Genomic DNA, 22,227 nt, shown 5'->3' on the forward strand with positions numbered 1-22,227 from the left:
TTGGGATTCATCTCTACCAGCTTTGCACATGTGGACAGAATTACCATGCCCCGTTTTTCTTCGCAAAACAGCTCAACATTAATCATATCACCGAAGAAACACAAAATCTCACCAAGTATTTTTGTCTAGTTTCTAGTAGAAATATCTTTGTACGCTTGAAATAAAACAAACTTCTACATCTTGCTAAACAGTTAGTTTTGTCTTAACTAGTTTTTTGTTTTTTTCCCCCTTTATAACAAGACATTTTCCCATAAGTGAAAAAAAATCTGTTTTTGTAGTCTAACCTTGCTTTAATCCCATGTAAACTATTAAGTGTAATTTGCCTTAATTCAGTTCTGGTGTTAATTTCAAGGTGGTCTGTTTCTAATTACTCCCAGCTGATAGTTATTGGATAAATATAGTAAGGACCACATTAGAGACAATTTGACACCATTGAGGAAATGCGTAAAGAATAATCCACTCTATGTAATATACTCATAACACATTTTAGTCAATTTCGCATATGCCTGGGGAAAAAAAAAACAACAACTTATTTTACATAAATTAGATAAATTCAGACTGTAAGAATTTAAACTTCCCTACATCTTTCTCCCCAACTCGTCTGCTGTGTTCACTGGTCTTCACGGCGCTGTATGTTCACTAATGTTCTGTTTTAAAAGAGATTAAATGACCTACCGGTGCACTCTGTTCACTGATCAGGTGACTTCTGGAGGTAAAAATAGCTACATTACATTATGTGTAGAGAGACATTAGAGACAAGGGGTCTGAATACAAATGCACACCATATTTTTCCAAATAAAAAAAAAAAAGGAAAATAAAAAGCCATGTGTCATTTTATTTCCACTTCACGATTATGGACTAATTTTGAGGCATTGATGTCTGGGGCTGCAACATGAGAAAATGTAAAAAAGTTATCCATTTTCATAATGTCAGGAAACAACTAAAATAATTTAAATAAGCGGCTTGTTCCCGCCCCGCCTACCACTTCCCCAACACCAGATGAATGTTACATTTTGAAAAAAAAAAAAAACTTTGAATTTCCAGTTGGTGAGTTCTTGCATGGGAGGAGAATTTAGGATCAAAGTATTTTTCGATGAAGGCTGCGGCATGAGAGAAGCTTAAACATTTATTTCATCTGTGACGACCCACTAAACTCACAGCCCACATAAAACTCAAAACAAATTCATGCAATTTTAAAAAGTCCAGTATATTAATAACAACCTTATTTTAAGTGACTGGATTTTGGAAGATACCTGTGTTGACGTTTGTCATGGATCTCTTTGCTTGCTTGTTTCAACGCCAGCTGAGGGATTTATGCAGTCTGACGGATCAGTCCTGCCAAACCAGAGGAGGAGCAGAGTGGGAGCAAAAGAACCTGGACTAAAGAAGAATGCAGAAACTAAAATATAAAGATGGCAAATCAAAAAAAAAAAAAAAAAAAAGCTATCCCTAAAGTGAACAGGGAAAAAGTCCATCTTAAACCAAAACAGAAAATCTACTATTATTTTAATTTAGTTACTGTAATATGAGTGCCAAAGCTTTTCCCAGAAGGGGAAAGTTTAGGGGTCTAAAGCTGAAGCTGCGCGGAAGAAAGAAACCCCATGTTGAGTAAGGTCAAAAAGGGGACAACCACGGGCGAGGCTGCAGGGACAGATCTGGGAATTCATGTCTCTATGATAAAAGAGCCGGCATGGAGACAAGACCTAATCAGACTTGTCTCCGTCCTCCTCACGGTGGCTGTCCACGCCGTCGCGAGAAGCCTTCTCCTCCTTGGCCAGCTGGGCCTGGGAGGCCAGCAGAGAAGACAGCGAGAAGAGACCGGAGGAAGTGGTGACGGCTGGCAGCGTTGGCTGGCTCAGGCCCAGAGGCAGCGGGGTCATGGGCAAGGCCAGGCCCTGAAGCTGGGACAGCTGGTGAGCCTGGAGCTGCTGCTACAAGGAACACAAGCAGGTGGGTGAGAGCCAACACAAACAAACAGAAACGAGCAGGTTATGAAAAACAAATGATGCAGAAGCTCAACGAAAGCCCCGCTACGTGTCTCGAGGTAAAAGTGCTGATATTTTAGGATTCACAAGATCAGCCGCATAACCCTGCGGATAACTGAGGCAGCTTTTAATAAAATCAAACGGAATCGAAGCTAAAAACACAGAACAAGTGCAGCAGAACACAAAGGAACGGCACAATTAACATAGTTTTATTTATAGAAATACTTCCAAGCCTGTGTATTTCCATTAGTCTGCAGAGACGAGCACCGCGAGACACATTCAGTGTGCCTCATTTTCATGAGTCGCCTTTAAACTTCAGGAGACCGATCTGCACTTTCAGCTATTAATCGTGAGAACTACATTCAAAAGGACAAAATGAGATATTTCCATCACAGACACAGGCCTGAGCACATAAGGACTCACTGTAGAGGAATTAAAGACTATAAAATAAGGTAGCTTCCTTTTATTGGCATACGACTATTTCATTAATTTTGGGTAGTTGGCCAATGTGAAACTGACGTTATCCACCAATCTCATCTACCTCCACAAAGGTCTGAAAATGAGCTACTGTCCCCTTTCTTTCCCCCTTTTGCAATCAGTGATGGTCAGAAAACTGCAAGTTTGTGCAAAATCTTTCGGCTTTGTGTTTATAGCAAACGTAGCTCTCAGATAATTGATATTCTATCAATCTACCGGGAAAAAAAAAGTTCATGATTTCCATCACAACAACAATGTTTGATTGAAAAAGTTGCTTGTGGGTGATATCTGTGGTTTTGGGATTGAAACTTCTTAATTGTAGTTTCTTAATGACCTGACCGCCATCACTCCCTCTGTACCTTATAAAACTGTTTATGTTGCATTAAACAACAACTGCCAAAAGATTCATTACAGGCATAAAGAGTCTGAATCATAATTAGCTAACATTTAATGCAGAACCGTGAGCTTTCCGCCTCATGCATATTGTGCTACTGTGATAATATAAAATTGCTACACAGAGTTCAACCCTATTAAGCGCAAGTCTTATGCTGACACGCAGAATATAGTCCACAAATTTCAACATTCTTGCCAGACAGATCCCTTGTTAGAGCTTTGCTCATATCCAACACCTACATCTGAAGCATGAAGCACAAAAAAAAAAAAAAAAAAGATATCCACCAAGAATGTTCAATCTTTACCTGCAGGCAGTGGTAATTTTGGCAGCACGTTTTTATTTAGTGCTAGACATCGTTTTCTTCAAATGGAAATTTCATTTCCCTCTAAGAACTTCATTACAACTACGTCAACAAATCTTACTTTTCTGGAGAATTTAGATGTAAAATAGTTTTCAATCAACCAAGTAGTCTGTTTCTGATAGGAAAGCAGACATTTTTCAAAATGTTTCAATTTTGAAAGATATATATTTTAAGAAAAAAAAAAAATTTAATAAACTTTTCAATAAGATTCTTACATGTTTTCACTGGTATTTTGATCATATATCTTTAGCAATGAGCTTTAGTAATAAGGTTTGAAGGCCTCCTTGCCAATACCCTCATATTTAGCTCCCTAGATTCTCTCAGTCAAGTCAAGGCTCTGTCTGGGCCACTACGAAAGGTTAATATCATTTTTTTTTTTAAATCAGAAGATGACTTTAAATTGAAATCCATAGCCCTCTGCCAGGGCTATGGATAACTTGGAATTAAATGTATTCTTATTCTTAGCATGTTTTTATTTGGTTTTTGTTTGGTTCTCCCCAGAAAAAAAAAAGAAAAAAAACATGAAATTTTTTTTTACAAAAGACAACCTTATGGCAGACCACCAACCAATGAGCCTCAGTTCCCTCCTGAGAATGCAGCCATTATCCATAAAGTATAAAAGGCTGAGCAGCACTGGTATTTATCATCAGAGTGCTGTGATGAGAGGAGCATAAACGCTTAAGTGTGTAAAATAAAAAAAAAATAGAAGTATAACAATAAGATAATAAGAACATCAAACAAAGAACTGATCAACCACAATATTGTTTGCATTTTCTAGTCAATATCACAGTCCTGGGTGGGGCTGAGCGACTGGAGTATCTTACCCTGATGATGGAGTTCATCTCTGGAGGGGTGACCTGCTTGGCCCTCTCTATGGCTGCCAGGACCTGCTGCTGGTGCTGCAGATGGAGTTTGTGTTGACGAGGTGTGGAGGAGGAGCGGAGGGAGGAGCAGAGAAAGTGAGGCGGACAATAACAGATAGAGAGAAACAAGGGGAGGCCAGTTTGGGGGGAGAGAAAGGTTAAGAGGTTAGATCAATATCAACAGTCCCAACAGACTCCCCGACAATCCTCCCCGGTGATGCACCTCCCCCTCTGGACGTTTAGCTATTCATTCAGTCATATATATACACACACAAACACACACACACACACATCCACAAAAAGCCTAGTGTGACACTGGTGAATGAATGGCTGACTGGTGTGCTATAATAGGTGGAGGTCAACCCCCTGGTGGGCAGATAAGAGCATGGCTTATCTGAATCACACAGCCATTTATTACACTGACAAACACACACACACACACACACACAAAAACAAGTGGGAAGAAAGGTGGGGGAAGAAGGGATAGACAACGGAAGAATTGAGGGAAGCCAAGAATTGGAAGAGGAGGTCAAAAATAAAGTGGGGGGGAGGAGGAAACTGGGAGGAAGGTTACAGATTAAAAATGGCAGAGGCGAGCCGAGGTGAGGAGGCTGGGGCGGGGTGACAGGCAGGGTGAGTTGGAAGTGAACACGGGAAGCCGAAGATGATGAATGACGGGAGGAGAGGAGTGGGATGCCGAGTGAAGGGTCACGGAGGTGGGGAGGTAATGAGGCGGGAATGAGGGTGATCTCATTCCAGGATGTAAGGAATATTACTGCGGGTCAGGGGGTTGGTGATGACTCTGTATCCGTGCGTCGGAGTGTATGTATGTGTGAGATGCGTCGCTTACCTCCTGAGACAGGTAGGGGAGGACTTGTGCGCAGATCCCGTTCAGTCTCTTCACTATTTCAGCCTGTTGGTTAGAAGGACAAGAGTCCAATTATTCTGTCAATCAGTTATTCTGTCTGCTAATTATATATCATTTGTCATTCATTTACAGGAGCATGAAAATCTATTAAAAAAAAATAAAAAATGACCAAAAGATCATAATGTATCACATAATGCTGGAGTCTGTCGACACACAGAGCAATCAGACTGGAATCTCATTAAGGAGACCGTCACTGAAAAGGTTCAAATAATGTCACTAGGCAATACGTGCCGGTGGGATTGAGGAGGTCTTCGAAAATCTAAATTAATATAAAACTTTAAACAAATTTATAAATATATGGCAGGTTCTAGAAGCTTATAAAAAGTTAAATCCAGTAAATTTATGGTTTCCCCTTTGTTGCTAAGTGCAAGGTAAATGTGTGCGAGTCCTCTGTGCGTCCATTCGTGCAGGTGCTTCCAATTAGTGCGTCTAATTATGACTATTATTAAAGACTGTGTGGGTGCATGCAAGCTGAGGCTGGAGGACAGCTTACCAACTATCCTATTAGAAATGCTGCTCTCTGCTGTTACCAGAGTTTACATAAACAGGATTTTGACATCATGACAGAGGCGCACATGGAAAAAACCCTGAAACATGATTTGCCCTTTAGACAGTTTCTGGTTCAGTTTCTGTCAGTTGTTCATGCTGGTTTTCCGTCATCGTCATGACTGAAGGCAGGTTTTTGGTTCCGTACAGGAAGTAGCTCTACTTTGATTAGAAGTAAAATTTACTTCCATGGCAAAGTTGCAACCAAAACTAAAGACTGATGAGCTAAAAAAAAAAAAAAAAAAGAAAAGAAAGTGGGATAAACTAGAAAAAGAACCAAAAATAATGCAGAACATTAGGTTATTAAAAGTAAAAATAACTAAGCAGACTGGTTGCAAGTATCAATGGCATTGTTACAAACCTCTACCTAACAATGCCATTAGATTTTGAGTTTCAATTTTTAATCAATAAAGACCCCTTACTTTCTAAAGACATTTAGTATTTGTCACAACGGCTTCTGCTGGATTAAGATTCGTCTTGAATTATAATTACCTTCTTTCCTGTCTGTTATATTACTTATGATCAGCTGGAAATCTCGGGCTGAAATTTCAATGCTCTCTACAGTTTATGAGTACCTCCAAGTAGTCAGTCAATTAGCTGAATTAATTCAGCTTCCATGCCATGCAGGTCACTCCAAGTCTTCATCAGTAAAGATAAAGCATTTGCCTAGCATTAAGTTAAATAAGATTATCATAGGCTCATTGAGTATTTTACAGTTTGGGTTACCTAAGTAAGCTGCAGTATCAGATTTATAGCTGACAATTGAATGACATTTACATAATTATATATGCTTTACACCTCAGAAGCACAGTGCAGATACTCAAAAGTGTAATGCAATAATAAGAGGATAAATGTAACACAAAGGATTGGTTTACTATTGAAAGAACAAAGTGGAGAGCTACTTTAGCTCAGCCAAATCTTTTAACATCAAGCCAAGACAAAAGCATTCTAGCACGGTTAGAAGTTGTATCAGTCATTAAGTCGGTATTAGGCAACTGATTCCTTCAAACAGAGGAATGACAAATACACATTTACTAAACTAAAGAGTACAAATGTTAAAGTGTAAACCTATATCTGTTGTAGATTATTAATCATTTTAATAAAAATGGAAATTTCTAATAAACCCACAAAACTACTAGTATGAATAATGTCCTCAAACAAACATGCTGCACAAGAAAGTGTAGGATTGCAAAAGAAGATTAAGTGAAATGTTCTTTACTTCCTGATTAAACTATGTTATGTTAAAACAATAAGCAAACCCTAAAAAAAAATGAACACAAATCTAAAAATAACAACATTAACTTATGACAACTCCTACTTTTGGGTGGACTTCACATTTTACGTGCAGCTCTTGAATTACAACTGAAGACAATCCAAATTTGAAACTTTTCTGAAATATTGACCAAATAACTTATTACTTGGTTGTAGATCAACTTCGGATTTGTTTCAATCCCTCTGTGTGTTTTGTTGAAAACACAAAATACAAGCAGTGCAATGACTTGATCTCCTGATTAAATGTGAACTGCCTTTTGAGAAAACACACACACATGCTCATTAGTATGGGAAACATCTGATATGACCTTCCCAAACATGGAAAAATATCTCCAGCATCTCATATCTATTAAAACAGCAGACATTTCACCCCATTAATTATATCGCACGTACTCAACATTCCTCGCCCAGAAATCGTGGATATGCGGGCAATTAAGACACGCAAACGCAAAACAACAGTCACAGATGCGGGCGCACAGATTCTTTTACCTTGTGCACATTCCCCTTCTTTCTTACATGCAGGTCTGTTATCACATTTAGTTGGTAATCACCCAATCCGTCTGAGATATGCAAAGCAGCAGTAATTGTGTTAGAGCTTAATTCATAGAGCGACGAGGAGAGAGAGAGAGAGGGCCTCCTAACAATCATTAGACATGCAGAGCGCGGTTCCCCATCAAGCGCTCGATTCCTACCCTGCTCGTCATTACACGTACAATCTCCCTGACATCTCTAAAATGTCTCTGCGGGACTCGCTCTGTGCCATCTATGGAGCTTCCTCTTTTCAGTGCCCTTTGTACTATCTTGTTTTTTTTTTTTTCCTGCTAAGCTTCTGTTTTTTTTGTCTTTTTTTTTTTTTTTTCAAACTTGCCGTCATCTCTATTCCCAGTGGGTCTCTCCTTTAGATATTTCTTTATGACTGCTACTTTTTATTGAATTACGTCTTTCTTGCTTTCCCTAAGCACTATTAGAGCATTTAATCACTAAAAAAAACAAAAAAAGTGTCTTACACAAAAAACTGGACAAAATACAATCAAAGCATGTAAGATTTGCTGCTCATAGTGTGGCAGTGGTTGGATCTGCTTCTTTTGATCGCTGTGCTTTTAGTCATCCGGAATGATTTCATCTTTTGTGATATTGAACTTGAAGAAGAGTGAAAAATATGTCCGAGTTGATTTAAAATGTGTTTAAAGGAAGTGTAGAAGACAGCCCGGAAAACTGTAACTCTACACAGACTTCCTCTGTATTCTGGTTTTGTCTTCGGACGACGTTCAGTATTTGAACCATGTGGGACTATTTCCTGCCAGATGGAAGTGTATACATGACACATTATCTTTTTTTTTTTTTAGAAAAAGACATTTCTAAATGATTCATTCCTTCTCAGCTATTGTAAATACCACAGCTAAATTCAAAACAGATGCATGTCGAATAGTTTACGTAAAGATTTTCAAATTTACTGCATTTCATGAGGCATTACTATACTTTTCTGATCTGAATATTGTAAAGACACTTTCCTTTGTCAACATGCTTCGACATATACAATCAGACAATGCACTTCCACAAGGATCCAACTAAATCTTTTAACTTCCATTTTCTAACCGACCTTTCAAAGACTAAGATGGGGTGTAGTTTTGTTTTTAAATGTAAAAACATGTATAATACAGTACATTCAACTAAGATGAGATCTCTGTACATTTTTATCATTTTAGTTCAGTATGTAAAGTATTTTAAAACTGATTTCTCATTTCCCCAGTTCAGTCCACACTTTGGAGCAATCAAATACAACAAAAGAAACATCTGTCTCAGATGTTTGATACACGGAATAAAGTAATAAATCAAATGAGTATCAGAAAAAAAAAGAAATATATATATATATATATATATATATATATATATATATAATTTTATTTATTTCTACCAAAGTCTCAGTTTCATTTCTAGCTCAGTCTAGCTTTTTCTCTCTAAGAGAAAATGAAAATGTTCAGAGACGAGAGCGAAAAAATAAAAAAAAGCAAAAAGAGTGGAGAGGCATATTCTGAATTGAGAAGTGATCGAGAGGGCGCAACTGTGAGCAACTCACAATGTGTGAGAAAGAAAGAAAAAGAGGGAAATAGAGATGGCGGTGGAGAGAGGGAAACGAGGAGGAGGAGGAGAAGGAGAGGGGAGACTGGCTCTGCACAATAGGCCCAGACATGAATGCTCCTCGACACTCGTTTCCACACATCCCCTTCAATTTCAACGCTCTAATGGAACTAGCCATTCGCTGCACCCACTCATACTGGGCACAAAGGAACTACGCACATACACACAGACGCGCGCACACGCACACACAGGGGCACAGAACCACAATAGCACACAGTTATTCCTCAACACGTGCCAGAAATACACACATAAATTGAGGCACCGATGAAAGAGGGCACACTTTCCCACACAGACGTACACACACACTATGACTTGTACTTGCAGTCTCAACCCACACACTGACTTTTACTTTTTTTTTTTTCTTTTGGATAGCTAATACAAAAGTACAAGAACAAATATACAATGCCACATGCACAAAAAGAAAAAGAAAAAAAAAACTGATGGGAACATGCACAAACACACAAAAATTGCTCCACCCAACTTGTGTTTGTGAATTTTAACCAAGCACACACACACAGCTTTGAGTGCGTGCGTGTTTGTGCATGTGACCAGCATGCATCACAGTGGCCGTCTTGGGCTTCCAGCGTCCGAGAGTGTGTGGGTGCATAAATGTGAAGCTCTTTAAATCATGGAAGCTGCTACTTTCTCTGCATGTGCGAGTCCATTTGTCAAAGTGTGCTGGCTTCTGCCAATAAGCTTGTCAGTGTGCACCATCAGTCATAGGGATTGAGTGTGTTTGTGTGTGTGCAGCTGGAGACGAGGTCACCGATAAGGCCTGGCCCTTTGGAGGCCAATCGCTCTCTCCCACCTACAGGCTGAGCATAAATTACCGGGTACTCCTCCAGCTTGAGCCAAATAAACCGATACGTAAACATAATCCTCTCCTCCCTTCCAGCCTAAATCAAGCACCGACTACAGTTCTAAAGGCATCCACCAAACTAATATTTCTGCAGAAAATGATTGCGATAGTGGAGAAATGCCATGACTCCCAGCTTACGGATTTCTTTTGATGCTTGTTGCTCCAATTCGTTTGCTTCAGGTGGTTTAAAAGACTTAAAAAACAACATTCAAATAGTGACTCCAGCACTTATTTTGCAGCAAATTAAATGGATTTGGAAAAATGGAGGCATCCTGGTACACAAAATGTACATAACGCATCTCATGCAGGTAACATATTTCATAAAATAATGGCAACATCTTTAATGCAAAAGCCGATTAAGATTTAAAATAATCATACCTGTTTGTGCATCTCGATATTCAGCCCGTAGGACATCTCGTAGTACTACAGAGAAGGCAAAAAAGCAAAAACAGCTTTAAAAGTAAACAGGCACTTAAAGAAAATCAGGTAATTTTTGCACATGAAATCAAACTTCAGTGACTGCTTGTTGCAAATCAAGTTTGTAGTTATTGTAAATTTGGATTCCAAATGTACAATGCATTTGTTAGAGTCTACTAAGGTTTCTGAAAGCTGTGCATTTACATTCCTGCAGGTCAATAATTATGATCCTGTTATTTACAATAACTGCTCAGACAAGTTAGAATGGTTGGAGGAACGCCTGAAGAATAAAAAAAGAGGATTATAGACCAATACAGTTTGTGAAATTGCACATGGATGTAATGGTTAAGAACCTTGCAGTAAAGTTATTCAAAACAAATTGCTTAATCATTTGAAATTGTAGCACCTAGGAGTAACTTCAGTGAGACTATTATAGTAGCAATTTAGCAGCCTGTGGCATTATTGTGAAGTAAGTTTGTCCCACTCCTCGCTGTCCTCCATGTAGAGCCGTTTCAAACCACTTCACGGCATCTCAAGAGGATAAAGAGCTGCACTTTAATTCAGCCAAGAGCTGAATCATTTCTTAATTCTTAGCCAGTCATCTGGATTTCCTGGTATATTCTTAATTTTCTTTCAGGTTGCAGGTTTTGGTTCTATTCAAAATTTTTTTTTTTACCCTCAAATGCACTCTGACACACGATTGTGATGGATTTTACGATGTTGAGCTGTGTTGCTACTACTCCAGCAAAGCAGCTTCATCCGGGACTCTTCCAGCACTTTGTTTCACAGTCGGTAGAAGGTAATTTTCCTTGAATGATGTATTAAAATGTTGTCTGTTCTGATGTTCAAGTAATTAAATTTTAGTGCAACTTATCCCACATGTCCTACTCTTCGTGCCGATTCGAACAAGATTCAATAGGGCCTTTGTGTTTTCCTTAAAGAGCAAAGATCTTCTCCTTGCACACCTCAAAAACAGTAGAGAGTCTTTCCACGTCATCTGTAGCAAGAGCCTGACTGGAGACTTCTTTTAGCATCTTCCAGGGTTAACTTGCCTAAATGGCAAGACGGACGAGTTGGTAGTTACTTAGACTGTCCTCCACTTGGAGACAGCTTTCCGCACAGAGGAATGACCAACTTTAAATTGTATTGCAACCTTTTTAAATCCCTTGCCGGACTCAAACCATCACAACATTCTTTTGGGAGGCAGACAGCTCTTTTGATCTCACCATGATGTTCACACTTACTTCAAATCTCATTCATAACAATGGGTAACAATGGCCTTATCTTTGAGAGCTGGCGTGATGCACCTGTGGGCAATTAGATATTTACATGTCCACGTCATGTGGACATGTAATAATTCATCTCTTGGCAGAAATGTCTTGACAGAAGGGTCTTTTCTTCATTTTATAGTGTTTAATCTGTCCAAATATGTTAAAACACCAATTTTCATAAAGTTTCCCGATTTTTTTCATGTAACTGTTCGTGGCATTGCTTATTTGAGGATGTACTGGAAAAGACCCTGATATCAGTCAACGCCCGTTCCTAAATGGCTGGTTGGTAGATGGGACAAAAAGTAGACAGAGGCATCATTAGTTTAAAGTGAATATATAATTTTAGAGTTAATATCCGACCAAGTGCTGTTTTACCACAAAGTGAGCTGAACTCAAGATGACATGTTTGAAATCTTAATGTTCCATATCAAAGAATTGGATGCCACAAACATATTTAAACAAGAGAAATAAAGGAACAGAGAAAGAAAAGGAGACGGCAGAAAAAGAGCCTCCTTTGTGTGAACGTGTGTATGTGCGTTCCCTGTTAATGAGAGGGCCACCTTCCAGGCGTCAACCCTGTTAATCACCCACTCTGTCTGCAGGGGTCTGCTTCTGTCACTGGAAAACAAACAACACACTTCCCTCACTGACGCAGACACACACATACACACACACACCCACACACTGATGTACCTCAATTGCTCTTTCACACATGCACCGATGTTTTCAGTGCAATCTCATGCTGACAGGGTCTTGTGCACGTGTGCAAGAGCGCGCGCACACACACACTAATCCTTCTAAACAGAAACACACACACACATGCACGGACATACACACACACTGTATTCTGTGTAGCTGCCCACGAGGAAGCTCCCTAAAGTAATTACAGCACTGGGGAAATGGAGGTGCTGCCACTGGCTGGGGGAGTGGGGCAACCTGATATGCTATTAGAGCAGAAGAGGAGAGGTGGCTGTGGGGATACAAGAACGGGCCTGCCGCTGATGGATTGGAGGTGTGTTTGAGCGTGTGTGTGTGTGTGTGTGTGGGTGGGGGGGGGGGAGGGTTCTGAAATATTGCATTTACAGTTTAATTTTACAGAAACATTTTGAGCAACAAATAAGAATGATGGCTACAACTCGGGATACATACAACCATACACAGTCCTGCAAAGGTTGTTGTGCCATAAATACATTTTTCGTTCAGCCTGCAAAGCTGCCGATGGGCGTTAGAACCTGTGGAAACACTGCATACCACTGGATGGCTTTTTGTGCCATAAGATATAATCATGGTGAGATAATTAGAGCTCAGCTTTTTATTGTTCATAATCACCTCATTGTTTTCTCTGCCGTTAATCATTCATTCTAAAAGTTGATAGGTTACCATACTGCAGCTAGAAGTCCACCACCAAGCTAAACTTGTGTTCAAATATATCACTACATGTTCTCCACCAAAATATATTTATTACGAGCTTGTTTTATTCCAAGGGACCTGGATCCACATTTGTCAGGCTGTTACCTGGTACTATTATAATTCAAACCAAAATAAAAAATAAAAAAAAACATCAAACTGCAAAAATTCTGAGTCATCTTCTTTGATCTGCTTACACATAAACACAAATAAATTAACATGTTTGTGCAGAATCCCCTCTGATTCATCACTAGAGGCAGCTGCAAGTTGCATTTCATCCTACAGAGCACCACAAACATACAAGTGCAAATTGGTGAAAAAAAACTATTTTCCTCCAATTACTTTGTATAGATATCATCAGCCTTGGGGGCCAGGAAGCATTCAGCGGAACATTTTCCTGACCATTAAAATAGAAACTTGGGTAATTGGGGTAAATGCCTTTTTACAAGACTTCTAAATGCTTGAAATACTTCACTATGATAAATTACCTAAAGTTATGAAGCATACAAAGTGCAATGGAAAATGCAATTTAAAAACAATTTAAAAAAAAAATCGTCCATACCTTTTTTCGAATTTGAGTTTTCAAAGCTATATGTTCTGTACGAAAGGCTGATGATGAGTGTGTAATAAACTATGTGCCTGAAAGAGACGCACAGCAATTGTGTCTGCATTTTGCGTCTCTCTGTTGGCCTGCTGCTGATGGAGAGAACAGTGCGGCAGCACAGATTAGATGAGATTAAAGGTAGTCAGAGGATCAATTAGAGGCAAAACATCAGACGGCAACACAGCTATGGCTAGCAACAATGAGATTAGCCCCAAGGTGGAGCAGAGAGCAAGCAAGCACATCTTTGTTTGTGTGTAAACGTGTGTGCAGAGAGAGGAAGGCAGGAGGAGATGGACTCGATGGAAATGAAAGGAGCTGGAAACAACTTACCCCTAAAACACATTTTAATCTGAACCTAAAAAAGTTGAATATCTCACAACAATGCCATCTGCCAGAGACTGTTTTTTTTTTGTTGTTTTTTTTACCATAAGGGCTGACATTGGTAAATCTAAAAAAGTACATGAAAAGTACATCTTTTAAATTTTTTTTTACAAAATATAAGTGACTGCAAACATGTTGGTCAAAGTTTCGTTCTTAAATGGTCAAAAGCCATCAGAAGTTGCCAAAGCAGGGAGACTAAGTGAACCAGACTGAGGGTCACCAATTGACAAAACTCAATGATCAAAGTCTACTTGGACTCCTACCGGAATATGTGTGTACCACAATTTCACTTAGAAATGTTGACTCTTATGACTCGGACTGAATTTGGGAAGAAGGCTTTCATTCACTCTGCTCCTTCTTTATGGTACTTGATTGACTGAACTCATCTAGTTTACTGCTTTTAAATCTAACCTACAAGTTTTTGAGGCCGATTGCATGTCCTTTACCCGTTTTCTATAGCTTGACATTTTCTTTTAAATGTTTATTTTTCTGCATTATATTTGTTGCTGCTTCTTAGCTAGGATTCCCTTGAAAGAGGGTTTTTTTTATCCTTGAGGGATAAATGTTTTTTTGTTTTTTTTACCCTGATGAAATAAAGGTTAAATAAAAAAAAAAAATACTGGTGCAGAATACTTATGCTTAGGTTAACTTACCATAATATAATGGCGCTGCATCTCTGACTTCTCACTTGCTAACTTGTCACATTCAAGCTTCAAACTGGGAAAAGAGAGGGAGAAAGAGGGGAACAAAGTCAGCTTGTTATTCAGCTCGACAGTCGTTCTTCTGAAGTGCTGACACCAGGTGACTTTTCAAACCCCCTTCATCATCATTACCTATTTCACTTTCTTTCACCACTCTCATTACTTCCATCATCACTAAAACCCCCTCCTTCATTTTCATCATTACCAGCACATTTTCATCATCTCCTTCACCCAAATAATCTGGATCATCTTTGCCACTCTCATCATCACCGTCCCCTTCAGAAGTCAGTGGCAGCATTTCACTATGGATGACAGGTGCTGATTGGCAGGAAGGGGTTGAACTAGTTCTGATTCTCTGAGATAAACCTGTCCTGAACTCCAGGATCTAGCTCAGATAAAATATGTTTCCTTCTGCAGGGACGAGGCAATGAAGTACAACGCCTGAGAGTGGTGTTATAGCATTCCCTGCAACCCAGACCCAGTGACAGCCATTAACTGCAATCATGTCAACGCTGTTGTCATGTGAGGCGGCGTGACAAAGGGGAACACGTCAACAAGTCAGCCTCATTGTCAAATAAAAATGACAAAAACAGTCCCTACATGGTGCCTGACTGAGGCATCCAGTTAAAACCTGCCAGTCTCAGAGGGCGTCATTTATTCCAAGTTATTGGTAAGGCTTAACCAAATACGCAGAGACATGGTGGAAAGGTTTAGATTCGAGATAAGTCTGCAGCGAGCTTGATGGTGTGTATATTTATGCTGGGATGTTCTTCTCAGCTGTCTACACGAATGACAGCTCGATTACAGAGAGCGCTGGCTGAGTCTGCATCATAAATAGTCTTAACTGGCAGACTGAACATCGTGTTGCACTCAGCCAATGATGTGCGCTCATTCACTGTGCCGCTCCTATAATAATCACACCAGCCTCTGTTATTTCAGATTTAGTCAAATGCTCAGTCTTTTCTCAAAATTTGAGTTTGTCATTAGGGATAGAAAATATTTAGATGCAAACATGTTTGCCTTGCTTAAAACCAGACTGGAAGCTCCAGTTCAACATTCTGCCAGAGCTTGCATTGAATTCTAAGAATTATTTTCTTTACATTTTCTTTCTGAAAAAAAAAAAAAACAAAAAACAAACACACACACACACATCCTATAATTATATAGTTGTAAACATCAGGACACCAAATTAAACAAGTTATGAGGTACATGTCAGACGTAAGAAGTCAGGGAAGGACGATCATTAAAAGTCAGAACACAGCAAACTGTGCACTGAATTACTACAGCGTCATGAATTGTTGTTATTTTATTACATATGTAGTTTGGCAGTTTAGTTAATTTTATTATTTAATCCTAATGATAGATAATAGCACTGTCCAATTTTTAAAATGTATTTTGTGAGATTTTGTTTCTCTTCTTTTGAATTACAAGGTTTGGGGAGTTGCCCGCTTTCTTTTTGGGCTAAAAGACAAGTATCTAATAAATGTGATAGTAATTTCCCACATGAAGGTTTGCAATCGTATGTGCTTTTAAGCACGGCTGAACCCAAAGCAGCAGAACCTAGAGGCTGTTGAGAACCGGTATCCATTGACGGCAGAGGAATTCAAATCTGTTTCGGTAAGTGCGTTTACGAGTTCACTGCTTTAAGAGTTTATTCATTTGAAATGAAGCAAGAGAATAACGTCGTCACTAAGAATCTTAGAATGATGGAAATTTTTACGACCCAAAAATCTGAAGGCCACACATCTCTGATTAACTAAAATGCTGGGTGGGGAAAAAAAAAACAACTCCAGACTACTAAAACACTTCAAGTGTAGATGAGGCGTTTACTGGTGAATGTGAATAAAAAGTTGGTTCACATCGTAAATTAACGCTCGAGTCATGGCAGACAATGCTAAGCCTAAAAACACTGAAACGGGGGTTGGATCCACTCCTGTATTTAGTGTGAGTGATAATGATGTTCCTTTGCCTTTTGAAGTGTGCGAACAAGCAGTGTCCACTTTCCCAAAATGCTCCCTTTGACACCTACATAAAAATCTTTCTGCTATCCCCACTTATGCGCGCAGGCCGTATAACAAGTTGTCATGACAACTGGCGTCCTCTCTGCCAGCCTGCCATGGATTGGCTCCGTGCCTCCTCTGATTGCTGCTCAGCAGCCCCAGGGTCTGCACCGGCGTTGTCAAACGACACTTTGATGGAGTTTTATTGCCGCTTCTTCCGTCTCTAAATCGCTCCTGCTGTCATCTTTATTTTGATTTATGTATTCCCTGATCTATTTATGCACGTGAAATTGGGGAGGGGAGAGGCGGCAGGGGGGGGAGCAGGAAGAGTCGAGGGGGGGCGGGGGAGAGAGGAAAGAGAAAGACAACGACAAGTACAATGCTTCGTACTATACCCAGGGGAGCGCCTGCGGTACATTTGCCTTTTAGTCTTCAGCAACAGACAAGCAAAGCGCAGCAGTAGAGCGCTACAAAGCTTCGTTTGTGGCTCCCAAGACCCCCCACCCCATCCCTTCTCCTGAGTCAATAGGCACTGTATGCATGTTCTGTATGCTGAGACAAAAGAGGCATTCTTTTAACTGCACCCTCACTCTCTGAAGAGGGTTAAACGGTGCTGCTCGCTGTTATGGGAATAACAAAAGCAAAGGCAAGGAAGAAGATACGAAGGGCGTTAATGCAGCTTCAGAATCCTCTGCATAACAGGAGCGATCAGACCACAGCAGGGATTTTACACACAATACGCTGGGCTTTCATGTGCCTTTGAGTGTCTGTACCTGGGAGAGCCAAGTCTGTGGAAGGTTCTGGGAGGAGATGTACACAGGAACAAACCAACCTGCTCCGGAAGGAAGATGGGCTTCAAAGTCTCCTTTCCTTACAGAAAGTTGATTTTTTTTTTTTTTTTTACTGAGATGCAGACCCTGTGGCACAATCCTCTAAAGAACAGCTATCAAACAGATGGATGAAGGTCAGGACTTTGGAGGCATCTCATACCTCTGGAAATGTAGAAGTATTTAAGCAGTACAGAAAGATCAGTAGCAAGGGGAAAACGGGCCTGATTGAGGTGCGAGTCAGAGAATAATGTTTAAGCAATCGGTGCTGCAGATGGGTTGAACCTAGACTGTTATTAAACTTCTTGGCGTAAAATTACATCTTGAACAACCATACAGGCAAGTTGAATTATATATACTAAGGTGACCAAACGTCCTCTTTCCCCTGAACATGTTCACTTTTCGCGTTCTGTCTGACGCATCCGGAGGGCTTTCTTTGATTAATGAAAATGTCCCGCTTTTTACCATTTTTCATGGAATACGAGAGCATTTACATACGATGTCCCCTCTCAGTCCCTGTCTTGAGCTGCTGCCAAGTGGGTGTTTTTAGTCATTCATTGACAGAACGGACAGTGTAGGCTTTAATTGAGAATGTTTGAAAGCAAAGACACAATTTGCATTTTTATGTAGTTTTGAATAAATTCAAGCACTAAGGGGTTAAGCGTTTGCTAGAAGAAATTAAATCTCTAAGCATGGTAATAGCTCTTTTATTACTCTGAACCTGATCTGAAGACATTTGAAGATGGAGAAAATGAATGTGTTTGCAGAACAGTTACTTCTGCATCTTTCTGCCTACAACGCTCATGTATGTTATTAGCTAGATTTGGAGTCAGATAAAGCTCAAACATAATCACTTGACAAAATAAAAAAAAAATTAAAAATCTCTAATAAATCTAACCTCTGGCCAAGATGAAGTCATTACAGCAACAGATAACTGTAAAATCTGTTTCAGTTTCATGTAGAAAAAATACATTTGTAAGGCCAACATATTTGTGTTTGTGACCATGTGAGTGCATGTCAATATGTTCACCTGTGATATTGTGCTTGAAGAAACTGGAACTCATCCTTGATCCTGTCACAGGAGTCAGAGGTTGTAAATTTCAGCTGCTGCGATGAGGCCTATCAAGAAGACAGACAAGAAGAAAAATGTGAGGCCTAAATGCAGGAAGCTGCTGCATCATCATAAGACTTCCACTGTCCTATGGTGATCCTATGATAGATTATGAGTCTAATCCACACACAGCCATGAACAGTGAAAGACTGATTTTAATGCACACCTAAGTTGACATTTCTAATGATAAAGTTGCTATTTGTTCGTGGTTTGATGACACCGTCACTTTTCTGGTGCTAAGACATAAAGCCAGCTCGATCAACATGTAAGGATTTGCAGCAGCTTATTGATTGACACTTTAAGAGTTAATCAAGCCTATAATTTAAGTCCTTTTGAAATTTTCTGATAAAAGTCCAATATTCAGTTTAGGAGACAACAAGTAAACCTAAAGCAGAGTCATCAGAGAACATGGACAGTGATATGATCATTACTAAATTAATTCAGTTCTCACTTAGACATTTTAAAACAGTATACAATCTGACAATCTAAACATACTGCAGCTTATTCTTGTTTAATAAATACAATCAAACACATTCTAAACACACAGTGAGCTACATCACCAGTCAATCACTTAGCCTGGATGCAGTTTTTAACCCTTATTGAAATTCTGTTTGCACTACAATTCCCCAGAAGCAGTTCACATAGAGCACAGCCAGTAAAGAAAACCAAAATCTCATTATTTGTCAGTGAACTGCGTTATGGGACAAATAATAATAATTTAAAAAAAAGTAAAATCATAATTTCAGGGAGCTCGCTGTTAGGATTGACCTGTTGCTTCATGTCTGATATGTTGCTCAACTTTTTTTTTTTTTTTTCCCGTAAACAGGCAGCTTAATCTAAAAGGAACATCTACGTTACAATTACTTTAAGTTCTGTGATAACATTTACGTGGCTGGGGTTTTATTTTTGGGGGCGTTAAAAGTTTTGAATAAGTTCAGAATAATTTCCACAGGTTTATTAGATAACCGGATCAGACAAAGCTTTCTTGTTGTGAAAATTAAAAATATACTCGAGACTTTAATCAAATAATGAAGTTACTAAAAACACAGTGACAACCGAGATCGGACCTTAACGAGCTAACCCCACACATCAAAAACGTCCATTCCATGCAAAGCAAACTGTTGCCTGGAGACAAAGGTTTCTGTGGTACAGCAGGAAAACCTGTTCCATTATCTCTGAAGCCAATAATGCATGGACTAAATTCAACAAACAGCTCGGCTATACGGGTCTCTGCCACGCAGAGCCTGTGTCAACAAAAGGCACTTGGCAACGGAAAGCTGCACCACACACACTGTGCTGAATTAGTGCTTGTTTCAGGTGTATGTGTCCAGCATGGCCATTTTCCCAGAGGGATGTACTGATGCACAAGATATGACTAACCCCCCATGAAGGGTATTATATGAACATTTAAAATACCAACGTCTGAATCTTTGAGTCTTGGCCGTAAGGTAGCTGGGCCAAGTAGGTGGATGAAAGCTGATAAGAAGAGAAAAATAAAACAAATATTAAAGGATCAATAGCCATTACATTTGGAAACTGACGAGCACAGATACATTGTCAAACATAAGATTTGTTTAGCAACCTAATATGTGATGCTTTGGTGTAGTTTGGATGTGTGAATATTACTGGAGACAATTATGTAGAACTGTGTGCATGTCCACTTACTACATTCTTGGTAAGGAATTTGATGCCTATCTAATCTTTTTAAGAAACTGTTTCGGACACAACCTGACTTTCCAGGTGCGGTAACATTTTTCCTAAAAATATCACCAGCACTTGTTGCAGGTTGGGTTGTCAAAATAAGAAAAAAAGAAAAAAAAAAAAACATATTTCGACAAAGATGTACCAAATGATTGACAGTCGGGGTTGAAAACCAGCCACCAAGTCTGGCTTACCAATGCTGAATTTAAAAAGTCTGCAGACCACAGCTTATCTATCCAACTCTGAAACCAAATCTGATATCATCTGTAAAAGGTTACTTTGGGTTAAGCTTATGAAGGACGGTCCTTTCCACTTCAGAGGCAACCTGATGCGCATCACTTTTCATCTACCCTGTCAACACCTTTCCTTTACACTTTCAGTTTGGTACTTCTGATTGACTACATCCCTTCCCCTTAAGGGCAACAAGAGCAAAGGATATTTCCCCCCATCTGGGAATAGTGGTTTCCAGTAAGTGTAACCACATCAAAGAAAGTTGTTGGCAATGGACAACATCTGGCAGCCTGGGGTAACCAGATAAATGTTCAAACTTGACCTTCCACCTTAAAAAAAATACCCACATCAAAAGTCTGCATCAAAATAGTAAATTTTTTATATATAGATTAAAAATTATAACCACAAAGATATCCAAATTTGGTAGGGAGGTAATTTATGTGCAAGACTAAGGAAGTGCTGTTGATGGACCATCTTCCAACAGGTTTGTGCACTCCATTTTTGTCCCTACAACAGACTGAGTCAGCCTCCTTGTTCTGCTGCTCACCAAACAGGACAACCAGTTAGTTTTACCAGGCACAAGCAGTGTTAAATAAAAACACAGCATGAAGGTTAATTGCCTCATGGTTTCCCTCCCAGATGAAGTCATTAAACAAGCTATTACTGCCATTAACTCTGCATTTTTTAAACATAGAAAGTAGTCCTGGATCAGTGGTTCTGTGTTTTTCTCCCCATCTCTGCTCTGTCTTCTCAAAACCCAGTTGGTCATGGTACATAACTGCACACCATCAGCAGGATATTGCTGGATGTACATAAATCTGTGCTTGAGATTAGATTTGCTGTGAATTAACTGGACAACAAAAAGACTTCAGTCTGGTACCCGAGTCTCAACTGGCCCCATTCTTTGAAGAGCAATTTTGTTTACAGACTTCAATATCCATTATTTGTTGTATTGTTTATAAACAAATACATATTTCAAAAATCCAAAATACATAAGTGTATTTTGGATTTTTGAAATATCTTCCAGTTCCAATATTAAATGTTTGTTAGAATGATTATTTATCTTTCAGACGGTGTACTTCCATTTTGTCCATAATTAAAAATAGTCCCAAAACAATATCATTTATTGGAATAACTTTTGGCACAATTTATTGTCCAGCAAAATGTGTCATCATGACAGGATTAATGACAAGTAGATTGGTGATTGGAAAGAAATGTAGTCTCATGAACTACATATTGCTTATCATCCCGTTTTGTGAGCCGGATGCGCCGCTACAACACATATTTATTTAAAGTTGCTAAAATCTGTGGTTTCTAAATAGCACATTAAGAAGAAACTTAGTGAACAATGACTAAAAGCAGTGGGTTTTATCTACATATGTCCAGCTAACATTTTTTGCATACCAAGCCGACTTTGCTACACAATGCTAACAATGTTTATTTTCTTCTCCTCTTCAGTGACGAAAAACAAGAAAACAAGGTGCTCCACAGGGGCCTGAGAGGGCACAACAGATGGATGCCCATAATGTTAATGAAATACTGCCGTAATATTGAGACACATGCCATCTGCTATGACAGAAAAAATAGGCTGCATGCTGCGTTAGTGAATATGCATCTGTGTAAAAAAAAAAAAAAAAAAAAAGGATAATCATATGTGCAAAAGCTTTCTTTAGTGTTCCAAGGTGAAACTCCCACCCCTCCCCCCCCTCCAAAAAGAATAAAAAACAATAAAAAACTTCAAGGTAAGTATTT

The 22,227-nt window shown here is 39.2% G+C and overlaps 1 protein-coding gene across 2 annotated transcripts in view; it reads right to left on the bottom strand.

Moving 5' to 3' along the window:
• Positions 1 to 1,490: 1,490 nt before the first annotated feature.
• LOC106955269 (amino-terminal enhancer of split-like) overlaps positions 1,491 to 22,227 on the bottom strand; it is a 39,952-nt gene continuing 19,215 nt past the window's right edge. Inside the window, exons 2-7 of one of the 2 annotated variants that reach the window (XM_015045360.1) lie at positions 18,463 to 18,551; positions 14,558 to 14,621; positions 10,203 to 10,247; positions 4,931 to 4,993; positions 4,042 to 4,116; positions 1,491 to 1,928 (exon numbers count right to left, since the gene is read on the bottom strand). In XM_015045360.1, the coding sequence (XP_014900846.1) occupies positions 1,704 to 1,928; positions 4,042 to 4,116; positions 4,931 to 4,993; positions 10,203 to 10,247; positions 14,558 to 14,621; positions 18,463 to 18,551 (561 nt within the window). In that variant the 3' untranslated portion in view covers positions 1,491 to 1,703. Of the gene's footprint in view, positions 1,932 to 4,041; positions 4,117 to 4,930; positions 4,994 to 10,202; positions 10,248 to 14,557; positions 14,622 to 18,462; positions 18,552 to 22,227 lie in introns of both variants that reach the window. The other variant, XM_015045359.1, reaches the window with a different exon arrangement.

This window comes from Poecilia latipinna, unplaced genomic scaffold (assembly GCF_001443285.1).
Source record: "Poecilia latipinna isolate Pla-1442-1.1 unplaced genomic scaffold, P_latipinna-1.0 Scaffold723, whole genome shotgun sequence".
NCBI lineage: Eukaryota > Metazoa > Chordata > Actinopteri > Cyprinodontiformes > Poeciliidae > Poecilia > Poecilia latipinna.